The sequence below is a fragment of the Pseudonaja textilis genome, chromosome 1, assembly GCF_049901715.1.
Source record: "Pseudonaja textilis isolate UNSWEBS1 chromosome 1, rPseTex1.2, whole genome shotgun sequence".
NCBI lineage: Eukaryota > Metazoa > Chordata > Lepidosauria > Squamata > Elapidae > Pseudonaja > Pseudonaja textilis.
In genome coordinates this window covers 205,880,341-205,899,379 of record NC_141990.1, presented here as the reverse complement: position 1 = coordinate 205,899,379, position 19,039 = coordinate 205,880,341, and the positions used below count along the sequence as shown (strand labels likewise).

The window sequence follows — 19,039 nt, the reverse complement described above, 5'->3', positions numbered from 1 at the left end:
TTCCTTCCCCTCTTTCCTTTTTTTTCCCTTCCTTACTCTCTTCTCATCTTCCCATCTTTTTCTTTATCTTTCCTCTTTCCCTTTCTCCTTTCTTGTCCTTTCTTACATGCTCAAATGCAAAAGGGGAAACTTTTCTTCTTTTGTTTTGTTTTTAGTTTAGCCCTCTGCCAGTTTAGCCCTTCTGCCACTGGCAGAAGGGTGCAGGAGGCCATCATGCCCAAAACCCGGGTGTGAGGGGGCACGTGCTGCCCCCTGAGCTCCATTTTCACTGGCAGAGGCACCACAGGCTGGTCCTTTGCTGTTTCCAGGCTGGCCCCTTGGGCCAGATCTAAGCATCCCACAGGCCGGATCCAGCCCCCTGGCCTTGAGTTTGACACCCCTGAACTAGGCTGTTCTCTGAGAAAGCTCTGTGTTGTGATAACTCTCCCCCTCTGCTCCTCCAGGAACACATTCCATCATATGAACAGGCAAACATAACCTGGAATTATCCAGGTATGTCTCCATTTCAGTCTCAGTTTGTTGTTTTTTAAGACCTGGGCTGTAAAAATCTTGATGGCCATTATAGAGCAGGAAAGAGATAAGAAAAACTGTAAATGCTGCCATCTAATCTTCCCTCTAATGTGTGACATGCTGTGTGCAGGAAAAAAAATTGTTCAGTGCAGCTTTTCCCAAAAGATCTACAGATTTGTGCACCTGAATAGAAGTAAATTGCAAATACAGGGGAAAGCGTCCTGTTCAAATTGTTTAAGAATGGAAACTTGAAAGTATAATAGTATGTTACATACAAGCCTGCAGATTATAATATAAACTCATTAGTCTCTGATAATTGATACTTGCAATCGTTATTTTGTGAGCATTTCAAATTGTTTCTTTTTTCCTTTTTGGAATTTGATACTGCAATGAAAGAAAAAAGAAAGGACTTATACAAAGGAATTAACACAAAAAAACTTTTAGATAGCCCCTTCTCTTTCATTTATTTCCCATTCTTTCCGTCTTCTGAACTTATTTAAATTTCAATTATTAATTTTAACAGTGATTTTTTTTTTATAGGATCAGCAATGAACATGGACCTTGCGTGGCCCAAACTCATTCATTTATTAATATCTTTTTAAGAAACAGGCTGGCCAAGGAGATTTTTAGGAAGCCTCTTCTCAGTGCAGAGGAGCGAGCAATAGTCAGGCAAGTCCTGGCTCAGTACTCGGAGACCATAAGAGTCTTGATGACCCTAACAGTGGTTGTAGGTAGTCAGGAGAGCTGACATATTTGACTCTGGATGAAATAATAGACAGAATTGATTTTGGGGTAGTGCTTCCTCCTGGACTTGCAGCTTATATAGCAGGGTAGGGTAGGGTAGGGTAGGGTAGGGTAGGCTAGGGTAGAATAGAATAGAATAGAATAGAATAGAATAGAATAGAATAGAATAGAATAGAATAGAATAGAATAGAATAGAATAGAATAGAATATCTTCCTGATTGGGTCACTATAGTATGGTCTCCATGAAGACCATGGAGAAATTGCAACTGGTCCAGAAGGCCACAGGGATTGGACTTCTGCTTGTCCAGGGATTGGACTTCTGCTTGTCCCACAGTTTGACCATCTTATACTATGGTAGCATGAACTGCACTGGATTCCAGATGCTTTTATGGTGCAGCTGAAAATGCTGGTTATCCTCTTTAAAGGCCAGCAGGGCACATTGGCACAAGGCCAAGTTACTTGCAGGACTGCCTCTCCCCAGGTGTGTCTACCTGTCTCACTAGATCAGATAGGGTGAGTATGCTCCAGGTCCTTTCCCTTAAATTATTTCATCTGATGAGACCTGAGAGGTGTTCTTTCTCTGTAGCTGCCCTAGCCCTTTGGAACAGCCTCTCATCTGATATTCAAGGGTCCTCTACTCGTTTGGCCTTTCAACAGGCAATGAAGACTTAGCTTTTCTTCCAAGTACCGTGCTAGAATATGATTCAGTTGCGGTTAACAGTATGGTTACTCTGGCACCTTGTGGGGAAGGTTTTTATCTTGTTTTTATTAGTTGTTATGAGCTGGTTAGGATCATTCTGTGAGATAGCAGCCATATAAATTTTTTTCTTTAACGAATAAATAAACTTTTCTACTGCTCTTTATTGAAGCCCAAGGCCAGTTACAGATCCAATCGAGTTTCAATCCATATTAAAAAAAATGAGAATTGATACTTTCTAGGAATTTCTTCAAAGCCAGCATCCTCTCAAGCATTTGCTTCAAAAGTGAATATTGGTAGCTCGCTGCTAATTCATATACATATTTGGCAGGTATGTTTACCTAACACTTTCCTTTGTCTCTAAACAATCATTATCATCATCATTTTAGCCAGGATGAAGGCCTCTTCCGCATATTTCCAACCTGAGCTTCCTTTTGCCAATTCCATCTTGTTTTAGGTCTCTTTCATGGACACTTTTTATGAAATGGGATCCTTTCTAGGACTGCCTTGGTCCACCTGCCATCAGTTCTTCTTGCTATGTGACCAGCCCATTTCCATTTCAATTCTTTTAATCTCTTGATGATATCATATACTTTTGTTTGTTCTCTGATCCATGTGCAGGTCTATCTATCTTGTCTTGTAATCCCAAGCATGTATCTTTTCATGGCTCTTTGCGCCATTCATAGCTTTTGTATCAATTGTGAGGTTAGTGTCCATGTTTCCCCAGAACATGTTAGAGCAGGTAGCACACACTGACCGAAAACTTTTCAGGCATAGGAGAAAGTTGTTCTGGAAAATTATGCTTAGCTTGCCAAATGCTTGCCAACCACATTTTACATGCTGTTCAATTTCCTTTCATTGAGATCCATTGACCAAGGTATATATAGTGGTCTACTACATCTAGTTTTTTTCCAGACATAATTTTTTTTCTTTGTTTGGTGAATTTATTAAAATAACCGGTTTCTTTTTCAGGTTTCTTTTTAAGCCAAATGGTTCTCTTCCTTTGTGCAGCTCTTGTATGTGTCTTTGTAGCTCTTCTGGCTCTTGTGAGAAGAGAACAACATCATCTGCAAATCTTAAGTGATTTAAATAGGCGCCATTGATTTTTATTCTAACTGTTACCCAGTCTAGTTTGTGAAATACTTCTTCAAGGCAGGCTGAGAAAAAGGTAGATGATATTGCATCACCTTGCCTTACACCTCGTTCTATGTTGATTTCCACTTTAAATATTGTTCTAAAATAACACTAACCTTTTTTGTAATTGTGTTATTTTACAATCACATTTTTATAATCGTGTTCTAAAAACTAGAAAGGGTTGTTTCTTGATATCTGGAAGAAGTCAAACATATTCCCCTAACCTGAAATAGTCCTCTTTCATTTGCCCAAAAGATTTGATCTCTTCTTTCTTTGAAAGATATTAGTTTTATTATTTTCTTCAGGGATTTTATTAATATCACTGTTTTCTTCAGAGGTGTTTAAAATGCTGGGCAATGGTGGTGATGTTTTTCTTTCAGTTTTGTTCATTTTAGATGCTCTGCTGTATTGTTTTAATAGTACCAGTGTGACTTTCTTTCTAGTTACCTTATAAATTCAAATTAAATGGAGGAATATAAATATTTTAAATAAACTTAAAGAGTTCATCTGAAAGCTGCAAGCAGGAATATATGCACATAATCATCAGGGCACACTGAGAAATCAACCTGTGCAATGAAAAATCGTGTGTGGTACATGCAGAGAGCAAATACATGGCCAAAGATTTTCTTCAAAGCAAATAGTTTCAGCTGACTTTGCTTCATTGTGCTATAATGACTCTACATGACATAAATATATGTGCTTATTTCAATTAATACTGGCAGCACAACTAAAGAAACTTGTGCATGGGAATGACTGTGAAGACCAGGATGAGAACTCACAAGAGAGAAGCAGGAATATTTGATTCGCCATTTCATTGTGGTTTCTACCACTGATCCTCTCAGGTGTAAGGCTCCAGGGAGGGGTGATCGCAGGATTACTAATGAAGTCACATAAAGGTGGTTCATCCTGATCAGTCACCAAAAGCCCATGGAAATGCTGGTAGATTCATTTGTTCATATGCTTCTATGGCTTGTTGCCTTCAAATTTATGCCACGCAAACAGATGCTGCGCTATGTGCAGTTCCCTTTGATAGATATTTTTGAAGTTGATGTTTTAAAGATGGATATGGCGGTTCTTCTGATTATTAATAGGAACCAAGGACTCTGTTGAGCTGCAGTAAATATTTATCTCCAAAAGTAGAGCTTGGTTCATTGAAAAATGTAGCTTTGACAAAGCACATTGTTCCTTATGAAATGTTCCTCTCTGTCTCAGAGAAATGAAAAAATACCCCATGCATTTGTGTACTAAGAACCGCACTGTAACTACATTGCTCATTAGAGAGGGCAATAAAATAATCTGAAAGAGCAAAGGAGGAGTGTTCAAACATCTAGTCTGTAAGTGAGTAGAGCCTGGCACAGCTGGGGAGAAGAGAATTTATTTATGGAATTTTAATGAGAGGCTGTCGTATATTTGTGGGACTCTGTTTGCAATTTTTCAGCAGGAGAATTGTGGAAAAAAAAAATCACATCATTTAGTTTATTTCTCCATTATAGTGTTATAAATTTAATAAGACTGAAAATTAAGCCACCAAGAACCATCCTGTAATATAAATACCTTGTCCATGATCTTTTCAGTAAGAATGGAGGAAGTTTCAGGGAGGGGAGGGAGGGAGGTGGAGAAAGAGAGAAAAAATAAAGATATAGAGAATTTAGAGGAATGGCATGAATCCATGCTTAAGAATGAAGCTGGGACAATCACTTTCCTACTGAAGCAGTCCATCCTGATGAGATTAAATATTTATTGACTTTAGCTTCCTCTTTTGCTGGTATTAGTGATTTTTTTTTTTCATAAATCCTCTAAATAATATGATAAGGTTGGGGAAAAGATAATGCAATATTGTCAGCATTGCTTTATACCAGTCAACTATTGGTGTGATTTTGCATTAAACATTTGGACTGGAAATTTCTGGAATGGTTGAAAAGAGAATATTTTTGTAGAGACCTTTAGGGCAGATCAAGCATTATTATCCAATATTTAATTTTAGGTCAACCAGCAGGAAAGTATGTTACATCTTCTAAAAGGACCTGTTATGCAATTTTCGGAGTCTTTAAATCTATTTGACCTAATTTCAGGAGTCTCCGTTGATAAATATTTGGTAATACTTATAGTCGTATGATAATATATTTGTCATATGATAATATATGTGTGTTAGATGTAACCAGCGGAGACAATGTTATGGGCTATCCCCACCAAGGAGAAGTAAGTATGTATGTTTCTTGAATGTCTCTTAATTGAGATCCTCATCCCCACACATTGACCAAAAGCCTGGGTCTGTCACCTATTGCGCTGTCTGAAGATGATACAGATGTTTTATCACGGCTCTTCAAGGAATTGGAAAAAGCTTTAAGAAACACATTAGATAACTCGTGACCCATTGTATAATCCTTACCAAGCACCCATGGGCCCAGAGGCCTGTGTTGCGCCGCCATGCAATCTCCCCGCCCCCTGGTACCACTTGCGCACTTCCACGCCCCTCCACACCCTCCCAGATGGAGAGGGCATGTAGGAGCACAGGACTGGTAGGAAAGGGACCCAGAGATGCATATCTTAGATATTGCCTTGAGATACTAAAAACCACATAGGTGGCAAATGGGAATTTAATTGAACAAGTAAATGTTTGATAGTACCTTTAAAGCTTGGAAAGCTCAGGTCAAATAGGCTGCTGAAAACTCTCAAAAGTTTAGTTCCAATTAGATTTGGGTTTGTTTTTTTTTAGCTGAAAAGTTATTTTAGATCCAGAGGCCCTAAAGATCTTTGAAGGGGCGGGGGAATAATTCAGTTGTTGAATGGGACACAAATTCTCTACGTACTCATGGAAAATTTACAGTCCTGGAACTAGTCCAGTCTAAATTTTGTGATCTGTTTTATGTGTATTTGGTAGGAGGCATTGTACTTAGGATTGGAGTTTATAGCAGATGAGCCTCATTTGGATATGCATTTTTAACCAACATCTAATGTTATATTTATTTCAACCAGCGCACTCTGTGTCGATCTTATAATAAAACCATCACTTCTCTTATCTGTTCTTCTCCTGATACCAATAATATCTTAGACTTAGAGAAACTGCGTATTATATTTTGTCTTCATCTCAAGTTGATTACAGATAATTAAAACTTTATTTAATAGTAATATTTTATAAACAGATAGTATACAATAGAATATGAGCAATTATTTATCTTTAAAGAAGTTTATCAGGAATGCTCTTCCATCGTGCTTTATTGCAGACTGAAACAGTGAATCAAGGACAGCAAAGAGATGTAGAAAATTCTAATGCCTTTGATGTCATATGATGGCCATCCAGATGTGTGCAGTCCAAATGCAGTAGCCCTAGCTCTTTTTTCTCAGTGTCCTTCGCTTCCTGGCTGCTTTTCTTCCAAGAAATTAGCCTATTAGCCCTCTATTTAATTCTAAACATGGTAGCAAATACCTTCTCCTCGCAAGATTCATCCCAAAATAACTGTTGTCAGTTTCTAACTTCTCTAACGTTATAATGCTGAGGTGTGACAAAGAGGTTTCCATTGCGTTCAGTTTCATGCCCTGACCTTCACACCTTTGTTTTAGGAAAATATTTAAAAGTTGCTTATTTTTAAGGAAATTGCCCTTGAGAGAAAGGAAAGGTGGAAATGGTAAGACTTCACCGTCTCCTCTTTTATAGGGGCTTCCTATATCACCTGGGATTGCCATTTCAATCTTAGTGTATTCAACATACAATTGCGCATGTTGAATCTTTCATCTGATCAACATAGGAGCATTTCTAAGCAGAATGACAAGCACTGTGCTTGCTCTGTATGCCATTGAAGTGGAAGTGGGCTGAGTCTTTATAAACTTAAAAGGATGCACTTGGGATGCTTTAATTTGTAATTCTATTCCCCACCTCCTTTCAATTTCTCATGTGTATTATATGAATAAATGCCATCAACTGACAACTGCCCACTATAAACTTATTATGCTGCACGTCTTTTCCCACAAAGATTTGTTGTTAATATATTGATTTTAAAAAAAAGTTGCTTCAAGACCAGGTACTACATTATGCACTTAAAAAAAATATTAACCATACTCTTTTTTTTTTTCCCAGAAGAAAATTGAAAAAAACAAACAAACCCTGGAACAAAAGAAAAGTATGGTTAATACAAGCAGAAAAATATATATTTCTGAATCGAAAACCAGCAGATTCAATTATTCTTTTGCCTGTTTTATGATTATAATATTTTTATTATTTGTGTTTTGAAATACCCATTTGTCACATTCATATTTTCTCTCTCCATATCTAAAAATTGTAGAATATCGGTTTGCATACCTTAAAAAATACAGAGACTCCAAGCACGATACTTTTCACCGGGCAGAATGGATGCTAAAACGTCTTCTGCCAACGTGTCTTGGGAATAATGTAAATGTACTGTTTTCAAAAGCAGCATTGCGGCACAGCAAATAACCAGCGGATATTCCTAACTCATTTTTGAATTGTATCTTTAATGATTTCTCTTGACAATTCTCCTTGCAGGGGGCTGCTCTATGCAGTTACAGCCGGCTACAACCAGGCATTGCAACCCAGCCTGCAAAAAACCCTTCTCATACTGTACACAGGTAATTCAGGTGGTGCCCTTTACTTCGTTGGAAAGAACCAATTATTTTTAGAGTGTAAAACAAAACAAAATCAAAAAGCTCCCAACTGACCAGAGACCTAATCGGGCATGCACAGGACACTATCCATTCAGTAAGTTGAATAGATAGCCTTACTGATGAGAGGGGATATGTGAAGAAAACATATAATATGTGGGTAACTGCAAGAAAATACTTGCTTTTTTTTCACAGAAATTCAGTTTGGAACATGAAAGGCAGGTTTTAAATATAGAAATATAGAAGCTGTGAATGAAAAGAACATATAAATGTTCACCTCCAGTGACATCAGGAACTCAATCCCTTCCCATGTGAAGCATAATTCTTTGTGTTCTTAGAATCCTTTGGGATTTCTTTGGAACACTGAAGTGAAACAACAGATCTCCTGCAATGTTTTTTTTTATTGATCTGCATCCCATCTTTATTATATTATAAGTATCTCAAGGCAGCCAACATACCTAACATTCCTTCCCCCTCCTATTTTCCCCACAACAACAACCCTGTGAGTGAGTTGGGCTGAAAAAGAGCAACTGGCCCAAAGTCATCTAGGCAGCTTTCATTTCTAAGGTGGGACTAGAACTCACAGTCTCCTGGTTTTTAACTTGGTGCCTTAAGAAGTAGACTAAAGTGGCTCTCTTCTCTGCCTTTTAATTCTGATCTTAAGAGAAAAGACAGCAACCCAAGTTACTTCCTCCAATGATTATAAGCAAAGGGTCATTGACTGAGATGGGTAGCAATAGAAAGTAAGTAAGTAAGTAAGTAAGTAAGTAAGTAAGTAAGTAAGTAAGTAAGTAAGTAAGTAAGTAAGTAAGTAAATAAATAAATAAATAAATAAATAAATAAATAAATAAATAAACAAGCAAGCAAGCGAGCAAGTAAATAAGCAAGCCAACAAGCCAATAATTCAGGGACAATGTACCTTCAGACTTTCAGTCCACAGGGAACTTATCCTGCCCCATATCCTGATTTTTGAAAGAGAGTTTGAAGTCCATACCTGTTCCTATATTTTGGGAGATAGAAGCACAATGAAACAGCATTTGACAGCAGCTTTCACAGCTGCTACAATTTATATGTTTCCCATATCATTATATAAGCTCCTTGAAAAGTTAACAGTGAGACAATGGCTGCTGCTGTCAGCCCTCACAGAGGTGAAGCTATGTCACGTCTGTTCATCTAGAACCTTTCCAGTTCTGTATGAGAGGACATACGTGCTTTCTCATATCATCCATCCATATAGGAACTCCTTCCATGGATTATTATTTTTTTCTCCAGATGTCAGTATGACAAGACATCTTGGCATAAAATAGATTCAAAAACTCCAAGATAAAATGTGAAGCGGGCAGGGGGGAGGGAATCCCAGGTATCTAAAATGCATAATAGAGAAAGAGAAATATTTTTACAGACTAACCCTTCTGAGAATTTGCATGGGTATGTTTTTAGATTTTAATCCCACCTTTATTATTTTTACAAGGCAGTTAAAATACTTAATAATCCTCCTCTTTTCCCCCACAATAAGAACCCTGTGAGATGGATTGGGCTGAGAGAGAGAGTGATTGGCCCAAGGTCACCCAGTTGGCTTTCATGCCTAAAGCAGAACTAGAACTTGCCATCTCCTGGCTTCTAGCCTGATGTCTCAGTCATTACGCTATATCAAATTGGCTCTCAAACTGTATTTTAAAACACAGTTAAAATGAACAGCCTTTTGGGGGGCTGTTACCTGGTTTGATTTCATGCTAAGGACAAATCCGTACAACCTCCACACAAGACCACACCCATTAACCATTTCCCAAACACACAACCACACTCCTCTGCCTATATCTCAGTATCCTTCTGCAGCTGAGGACAGCTGAAGGTTTTACACTCTGCAAGTGGTGTTCTCCCTAATATCTCACATCAAGACGCTAGGAGGAAAGGTAAGGTGTGTTGATGTGCCTCCAGCTCTTGCCTGAAATAACATCTTGTTCTTTTTATATTGTTAGTTGCCCAGAATTATGAATTTGAGATGGGCAGCTATATAAAATAATTATTCTCATTCTCTCTCTCTCTCTCTCTTCCTACCTCTATCCCTCTATTTCTATCCCATCTGTATTATTTTCTGTCAATCAGTACATAGTATGGTGAAATACAGAAACTCTGCTTTTGCAGCCTTACCATCAGAATTAAAATACTGACATTTTGATGCATAACACAATGCAAGCCCTATGCATCTACTCTAAATAGATGTCAGGTCAAGCTGGCCACCAGTCCATCCAGACAGAGTTGCAGCCTTAAATGAACAACATCTCATTTGAGAGGGAAAATGTTTTACTTTCATCGCTGCAGGGTTTTGAGCTGGGTTCTTTCGACAAGATGGATTTTTGTGTTCGGTGTTTCTGTTGTAACCCATTTATCCAGGCTCATTAAAAGAAGGAACAGGCACTCCATTGTTCCGTTATATTTAGTATGGCTTAAAAAGCTTTGTAAGATATTGGCAATTTACAGTAAGTCCTTGGTCTAGGTTGGGCTTTCAGTTAAGATAATAAAAGCATCTGGCACTAGGTTAACTGGGGTGCACCCAGCAGTCCCCCAGTGGAAACATTTTCTGGGAATGAAAACTTTCTGAACTACTTTTCTCCTTGTTACCTAGGGTGCCATCTGTGGCTGTGAGAGAGGCTACACTGAAATCATGAGATCAAATGGTTTCCTGGATTACTGCATGAAGATACCTGGTTTAGCAGATAAGAAAGCCGATGTTAAAACAAATGCTGCCAAGCATAAACCTATCAATTCCAAAATGCATGACATTTTCAAAGGATGGTCAATTCAGCCTTTTAACCCAGGTAAAAATAACAAGTTGTTGGCATGATGTTCTATCTCTCTCTCTCTCTCTCTCTTTTTTTTCCTCTCCCTCTCTTAATTTGAAAAGTAAGCTTCATGCTCAGTGAATCACATAACCAGAACTACACTAGAGAATATACAAACTCTCATTTGTAATATAATCATATGAATATCATTAGCATAAAATTGTGCAAGAGCATTATTCTGTAGAATGACCTGGGATTTCAGTTTACAATGCTGAAGCTAATGACATTCCCTTCACTGATTAATCAGAAATATAAATAGGAGAGCTTCTCCTACAAGGAGGAGAGAGAAAAACATAAAGGTTAATGTAAAGCACGAGACTTTCTCCATACCTGTGATCTGTGTTCAAACATAGCCGCCAAACACTGCAATGTTACAGCGCAGTATATAATCCAATCACAAGTTGGAATCCTACAGTTGCAGGATACCTGCTGTTCGGTATATTTTCCATTATTCCATTATTTGGCCTCCTTACTCTTTTTCTCATAAGATGCCACTTCCCTGTTAGCCCTGTAATTTAGCATGATTCTTCAGTTATTTCTGTAAAGATTGGTATGGTTTGTAGATGAGGTTAGCCAGCCCTTCAGGTTTGGAGAGATTTTGCCAGCAAATTCAGGAAGTAATGGTTATAAGGGTTCCTATTTTTAACTGACAGAAAATAAGCAAAATGTACACTGTGCATCAAATGTATTATTTTGTTCCCCTTTCTCAGATGGAAAACTTAAAATCTGGGTATATGGAGTATCAGCTGGCGGGTTTCTCATTATAGTTTTCCTAATCTTCACCTCCTATCTTCTTTGGTATGTATTCTGTGCTTGCTTCTAACCCTGTTAATTCTGTTTCTAGATGTTGGATTTAGATTTAGTCATTTGGAAATAAATTAGAAGGGCTGAAATTCATTGGTACTCAAAGTTGCAAATAGCTTTCAGAGATTAAAATTCAGGGGTTACTTTATATTCTATGTAATTAGAAAGCTAAGTATCACTTGAAAGCTTTTTCAGATGTTCACATTATTTACAGGTTTAGTTTAGTCTATAAAGGATGCTCCAATCCTTTTATTTACAGTAGGTTGTCCCAAGGGTACTTTTTCAAGAGGCAACTGGACTTTCTTGTTTTGAAGACATTTCACTTCTCATCCCAGAAGCTTCTTCAGCTCTGACTGGATGATGGGGAATGGAAGGATTTATACTCCTTGCAGACAGCTGGGCATTTGTAATTTTTTAGCCAGTTGTTTAGGCCACCTGGTGGTTCATTGGTGCAATCAGGATCACCTGAGTTATGCAAATGGATGTGGAGCCTTCTTGGAACTGCTGAAAGGACTGTGTTGTAGACTGGAGATAGATAATGCCGTATCCCTCTCCCTCTGTTGAGAGAGGGCTGTTCCTCTCTAAAAGAATGCAAATGTCCAGCTATCTGCAAGGAGTATAAATCCTTTCATTCCCCACCATCCAGTCAGAGCTGAAGAAGCTTCTTAGATGAGAAGTGACACAACTTCAGAGAAAAACAAGAAAGTCCAGTTGCCTCCTGAAAAAGCACCTTTGGGACAACTATGACCTGGATGACCTGAGAAGCTCCATAGACATTTTATTTAAGTTGATATGTATGCATGTATGCGTATATTCTTTTTACAACCCTTTATTTGGGGTGGAGCCAGGGTGACTGAATGGAACTGAGTATTTTCTGTTCAGATCCCCTTCTTGATGCCTATGTGGAATTTGCAGCAGATATTTTCTTTTTGCGCCCTGTTAGAGAAACATCTACTCCCTAGGATTGAACTCTCAACCTTCCAAGTGGGAGGCAAGCGTCTTCACCTCTATGCCACCATGGCAGTATATACATACAGATAGATATATTCATATTCATTCATGCCCAAGAGAGGATAAGGTGCGCAGATAGAGTTTTATTCAATGATATCAGCATATTAGTTCTTAACTGATAAAAAGTTTTTAATTTTGGCAGTCTTCTTTTGTAGGAACTATTATGAAATGGCTCTGGGCTAATGGGCTTGTGGAAGACCAGAGAATTGGATATTTTGTATTTTACTATAACAAATACCAACATAATGTGGAGCAACGTTTATTTATTTATCAAATTTATGCACCACCCATCTCAATGTCTAAGTGACTCTGGACAAATATTAATAAAATATTATTATTAGTTATTTTCACTATTGCATAGTTAAAACTTTGCTTATTTTAATTTATATTTTAAAACTTGATTTAATTTTAAAAATATTCTTAAACACACATACAGATCTTTTTTTTTTTTTTAAGATTGCAACCACATTACTGAATTCATCCTTCAGCAGTTTATTTATTTATTTCCCATCTTTATTGTTTTTATAAATAACTCAAGGCGGCGAAGATTTCCAACACATTTTCCTCCACCTGTTTTCTGATTTTACTTTAGTGGATAGGGTTAATTTTTCTGAGGGTACTTTTTTTAAATGGTGGTTCAGGAAGAGATGCTGTTTTAGGGGTTTTTAGACTATTCAAAGGCTAATGACGTTTTATTGCTGTTCTACGTCACCAAAAAACGGTGGGAAAGCATGTCATTTTTAGGGATTTGTCACTGAATATACACAAGTACAGTCAAGGGCTGCAAAAAGAAAGGAAGTAGGCCTGTAGGCCTCGACCACAATTGACCCCCAAACTCCTGTTGCTAAGCAAGACAGTTTTGTCCTACTTTGCTACCGTTCTTGCCTCAGTTGTTAAGTTAGTAAGATGATTGTTAAGTGAATCTGGATTCCCCCATTGACTTGGGTTGACAGAAGTTCTCAAAAGGTGATCAGAAGATCCTAGAACACTGCAACCAATTCAGCAGGTTCTGACCGGTTCTGGAGAACCAGTAACAGCAACTTTTAGTAGTTTGGAGAACCGGCAAATAACACCTCTGACTGGCCTCTCCCGCATCTATTCTCTGCCTCCCGAGTCTCAGCTGATCGGCTGGGTCTTCTTTTGTTGCCCTGCACAGGAGAACAGAGCTGGAAAGCAGGTTAGTGGGGTGGAGAGGGAATGGGGATTTTACAATATCCTTCCCCTTCCATCCTCACCAAGCCACGCCACAGAACCGGTAGTAAAAAAAAAAATTGAATCCCACCACTGACTGCAACCATCATCAATATGAGTTCAGTTGCCAAGCACCTGAATTTTGATCACATGACCAATGTCAGATTTTTTTTTTTTTCATCTTTCAATTTCCAAACCTCAGGGGTGCTCAAAAGTTGTGACACGCTTTGGAGATTGTAAAGATATTTAGATTGCTTTAATATAATTTAATGTGCTTGGTAAGTAGCTTACATAAATGTCGTAACTTTTTAACATTTTGTTTGTTTCATGTCTGCAACAGTCATAAGTGTGAAAAACAGTCCTAAGTATTTTTTTTCCACTAGCATTATAACTTCAGACTGTGACTGAATGGTTATAAGTCAAGGACTACCTGTATGCATTTCTCAAATAGCCCACAATTCTATGGTTTCTGCTTTTTCTACCTATGGCCCATGTGTGTGGAGACGGAAGTTAAAATAACTTCAGTTTAGCCTCCCAGTTTTGAAAAGGGAAACCCTTCAACTTTGGGGTTTAACTTTGCCTGGATTTAAGATGGGGTTTAACTTTCCCTTGATTGTGCCCCAGATGAAGGATTCAGTTCACCTGTTTGGTTTCCTTAAACAAATGAATGTTTTTCTTCCTTTTCAGCAAAAACCCAAAACAGCCACAACATACTCCTCCGCCGCAGAAGTGTCTGACTTTAGCCTACGATGGAGATGTTGATATGTAAGATGGAAACCACCACCCAAATGTAGACATTGACTGCCTTAACCGCTGTCCCCACCCCCCACCCCCGCCTCTTTTGATACAAGATTCCAGCTGATGAGTTTGGGTTTTATTTTTGATCTTTGAGAGAATCTGGCATCCGATATAATTGGGCAGAATATAACTTCCAAACTTGACCAGTTTTACCTTTTAGCATATCTGAAACATGGTATATCTTTATGACTCTTCCCCAGAGGGGACCTCAAGAATTACATCTCTTCCTTTTTAACCATAGGAATAAGGACAAATGAGAAGTTCTACAGTCTTCTACTTATTTTTTTTTTTTAATCTTTTATTTTTGAAAGCATGACAATCCTGTGCGGGGGGAGATAAAATTACATTTACTGTAAAGGACAAACTGGACGCTATGTCATTATGCACTATATTAGTGCAGTTTCTTTCTTCTTCACCACTTTCAGCCATGGGTTTTCTAGAGTTTATATTTGAGTTACATTTGAAACTATTGAAAGATCCAGAGTTCTTTGATTTCCAGACTGACTCAGTTTCTTAGATCACAAAATAATCTGATTTTCCTTCTGCCAAAGGAGATAACAATGAACCAGAAATTTTGCAGCATATAATCCAGGCCATTTTTTTTATTCATGAGAAGGTTTTTCTTTCTTCCTTGTTGGACAAATGTATTAATGACTAATTGGCATTAAGCCATTTAGGTGTATTTTAAATATTGAAAACTTTAATTCAGTCAGTCAAATACATTCTGATTTTGTAATTTAAATTTTATTACCTGCAATTATTTATGATTCTTTTTTTTAAAAAAAGTTCTCTGACTTTATTTATTACACACACAGAAACACACAAACAAGCTGTTTGTACAAGATCTTGCTTTTTAAAAAAGTTTACAAGTCTACATTTGGAACATCTTGAAGAAGATATGTATATGTAGTAGTAAATGTTGCAAGTACGAAAGTGCCATCTTGTGGTATTGACATGTATTTATACATAAATAAAAAAACTAAAGGGTGTGCGAATGTTGATGCAAATACACTGCAATGTCTGTTATTAAAAAAGATTTTGCATTTTCGTCCTTTGAGAGCAAAGTCTAATCAAACTATAATTATGAGCAAACTCTGAGACAGGGAGACTCAGAATGGATTCCTGAAGTAATTACACATTATAAATTCATTAAGGAAATCCCAACATGTTTCCAGCTGAAATTATTGTTCATTAGGCACACGTTGTTTCTGAATAAAACTATATCAGAGCTCCCCAAGCAGTCCATCATTGGACATATCAGCAGTTAAAGTAACCGAATACTGTATAGAAGCAACTAAGGCCAAATTATGGAATGCCCATTTTAAAATCAGCTAAAAATATTTCTGTCAATTTTCCAAATGATTTCAGCCTCAGGAGAAAAGTCTGAAGTTGGAAAAAGAAGAAAATGAAAGATGCAAATAACTGTATAAAAGCATTATTTTTCAAAAGGGAAGAGTTATCACTATGGGGATGGAAGGGGTTGCCTTCTATGGGGCTGTTCACAATGGAAAGGGGTGTTAAGGCTATTAGCAACCTGTACCCTGGAAGAATATAATAGTAATTAAAACTCATCCTTCCTTCCACATTTTCAAGTTTAAATCAGATATTGCAGTAATATTTTGATGGGGAGAATGCATAACAAAGTCATAGTTTCTTCAGCTGAAATTTTGGCCCTCCCCAATGTCATCAAACATATAAAAAGTCTTCCCCAGTTGCCATGCATAATAGTCTATTTATTCCATAGAGTCCTTTTTCCCGCTCCCTTACCTGTCATACCATCAATTGGTTACATTTCTTTAAAAAAAATCCTTCTAACTAAGGTTGGCATTTGGCTGCACATTCTGCAGACAATGGCAAATATTTAGTCAATTTTCTTCTGGCTGCCATTGTCTGAACTATACAGGTAAGATGCAGCTACTGAAAAAGTATTGTTGAAGAGCTGGAATTTGAGTTTTTGCTGTGTAGAAACTGAAAAGTACTTGAAGAACATTATGTGAGGAGAGGAGAGGAGGTGCCATTCTTACAAAAACACAACTTCCTGCCTAAAGCCTAAAAATACAGAATGTGATTTTTTTTTGGTGTCATTCCTAAAACATAGCAGGTAGTTGTGCAACCAATCAAATTTGTATATGAATTTTTTTTTAAAGAGAAACTCCAGACTATAAAAAGAATTGTATGCAGAAAGAGGAAGCGTAAGACAACGTCACATTCACAAATGCCAAGTGAAATTAATAATCCTGGTTGAACAAGATTTTATTTGGCTTTTAGTACATCGTCAGGGTTCATTGCGTAAAGGATGGTTGGAGAGAAATTATCTGAGCCTCCTGTATGTATGTTATCAAGCAGGCCCTCCTTACTTTTTGAACATTATCCTCTGCTTCATAGCATATGGAGAAAGGCAAACTATTTTTTCTTTTCAATCAAGCAGTTCTCTGGATCTCCTCAGTTATAACCAGCTAATCAGAAATAATTTACTGACTCAGTTTCCTTGGGAACTTTAGTGGAATTATAATGATGCAGTCTTTTTGCGCGTGCCTTTGTGTATATGTAGAGATGTTTAGGAAAAGTGAAGAATAGATTCCATTTATTTAGGCCACTCTGTGTAGAATCAATTTACCATATGGTTTGAGGAATGCTATTGTGGCCTGTCAAAACCTAGGATGAATTCTGGAATTCAGCCAGTCTGGGCAATGATGCTGTAATTCCTAAGTATCCTCTTCCTTTTGCAAAGCCAAATCAGCCCCTTGGATTTATTAAAGAGCAGGGAGCAATGTAGCATCTGGGACAACAGCTTAAGTTCAGTGGAGGCAATCTCTAGATAAATCAGACTGACTCATTAGGATCCCCACTCCAGGGCAATGAAGAATGATATTTCTCTGCCACTATTATGTTCACACGGAAGAGATCATATTTTGTTTTTCAAAATGTGGCCTTATTATCCAACTCCAAGGTAACTGATAGTACTTTTCAATATTGTCTGAACAAAATTATGAGCTGAATGATTGAGAACGAACTGAAATTAAATCTATACAACACTGAGGTGCTACCCAAAAATTGGACTCAAAAACTGGGATTCACCCTGTCTTGGATGGAGTTGCAAGATTACCCCAAAGATCAGCTCTTCGGTCTGAGTACATTTCCTGTTTCTTGAGGAACATAGGAATCCCATGTTGTGGCTCTGACAAGAAGAACATCTACACAGTAGCATTTAGTGGATCTATTCCTGTACTAGTCATGGGAGCATGTTTCCATGTCTTGCTTTACTTCAACATGACCTTGAAGATTAATGTGTCCAAGTAGGGTTCCTTCAAACAAATGTCCAGGATTCAACTTCACAGAGCCCTAATTGATAAACTGCTAAGAGCATCTGATGCATGTGTTGAAAGTATCAGTTACCAACCATTTTTCTAGTCAAAAAATAAGGTGTTTCTGTTAATTTTTGAAGCCCTAAAGAGCTTAGTGTCCAAATATTTTAGGAGCTAGCTTTACTATTATTAACCTATTTGAGTTTTCTCTTGTATGATTCCCAAGCTATTCAGTGTTTAGATTTCTATGTTTCAAAAATTAGTGCAAACACACCTCTTGAAAGGTGGGATACAAATCAAACACCCAGGTATGCGTGCAAATACATACACTTTAAACTAATTATTCCTAAACCTACAGTCACATAGCATTACTGTTGTGGATCGAGTAATGAGAGGCTTAGACCAGAGCATAAGTGGAACAAGCTTTATTCAAGGAATAAAGGGTCGTCGCATCTGCTACTAACTGGCAGACCTGGCTAGCGAACGACAACTGGCTCAGCCCGACAGCCGGCTTTTATAGCCGACTGTCAAACGGAGCCAGCCAATGGGAGCTGCTCGTGCTCCCGCTTAAAGAACGGACCTGGTTGGAAACCCCAACCGGTCCCCAAGACATAACACCCCTTCCCCCTAGATGGGAACACGTATAGTCTTTGAGATACGCCGGTGGTCTGTGTTGGTGACCAGAGCGACGTAACTCGGGAGAGTCATTGGGTGATGACAAGTTCATGGAGTCCTGGTCAGAGTACATAGGGTGGCGAGCTTGGCTCGGTGCAGGATCTGGACCCCGGGAAAAGTCTCTGTCTTCGGGCTGGGTTGGAGAATAGTCTTTGCCCGAATGGCAGATGCCATCGCTGGGGGGAAACGGTGGCGTCTCCGGCTGGCAGTCCCGGTCTACTGCCTGCTCCCTCTGCTCCGTTGGAGGTGGCTGGTCTCCCTGGGAGTTCTCGGCTGGACCTGGGTGCTGAACCTGAGGGCTTTCCGGTGGAGACGGATCTGGAGTGGTCAGGCTGCTTCGTCGTCTCCGCAGCTGGTCCAGGTGCCTCCGCCATACACGACCGTCTTCTAGCTGGACCCGATAAGATCTCGGACCTGTGACAGCTACGACCTTCCCCGGCACCCACAGTGGGTCCCCCGCGTAGTTCCTGGCAAACACCAGGTCCTGTAATGCGAAATCCCTGGCCAGACTATCAGACCCCAAAGGGGTGCCCGGGCAGTAGTGGGGGTGTAGCCTGTCTAAAGTGGTCCTCAGGCGTCTCCCCATTAGCAGTTCGGCCGGGGATTTGTTCGTAACCGTGCACGGTGTGGTATGCTGGCTCAGGAGGAAACGAGACAATTTAGAGTGCCAGTCCTCTTGGCCGAACCGGGCCAGAGCCTCCTTAGCTGAT

General features: G+C 38.7%; 2 protein-coding genes across 2 annotated transcripts in view; both read left to right on the top strand.

Moving 5' to 3' along the window:
* Positions 1-15,400, top strand: part of THSD7B (thrombospondin type 1 domain containing 7B) — a 528,825-nt gene extending 513,425 nt beyond the window's left edge. The window contains exons 25-28 of the mRNA XM_087920301.1: positions 7,587-7,669; positions 10,329-10,521; positions 11,256-11,343; positions 14,239-15,400. Of these exons, the coding sequence (XP_087776427.1) occupies positions 7,587-7,669; positions 10,329-10,521; positions 11,256-11,343; positions 14,239-14,320 (446 nt within the window). The 3' untranslated portion in view covers positions 14,321-15,400. The remainder of the gene's footprint in view (positions 1-7,586; positions 7,670-10,328; positions 10,522-11,255; positions 11,344-14,238) is intronic.
* HNMT (histamine N-methyltransferase) overlaps positions 1-19,039 on the top strand; it is a 186,377-nt gene that overhangs the window by 49,032 nt on the left and 118,306 nt on the right. The gene's annotated exons all lie outside the window — the stretch shown is intronic.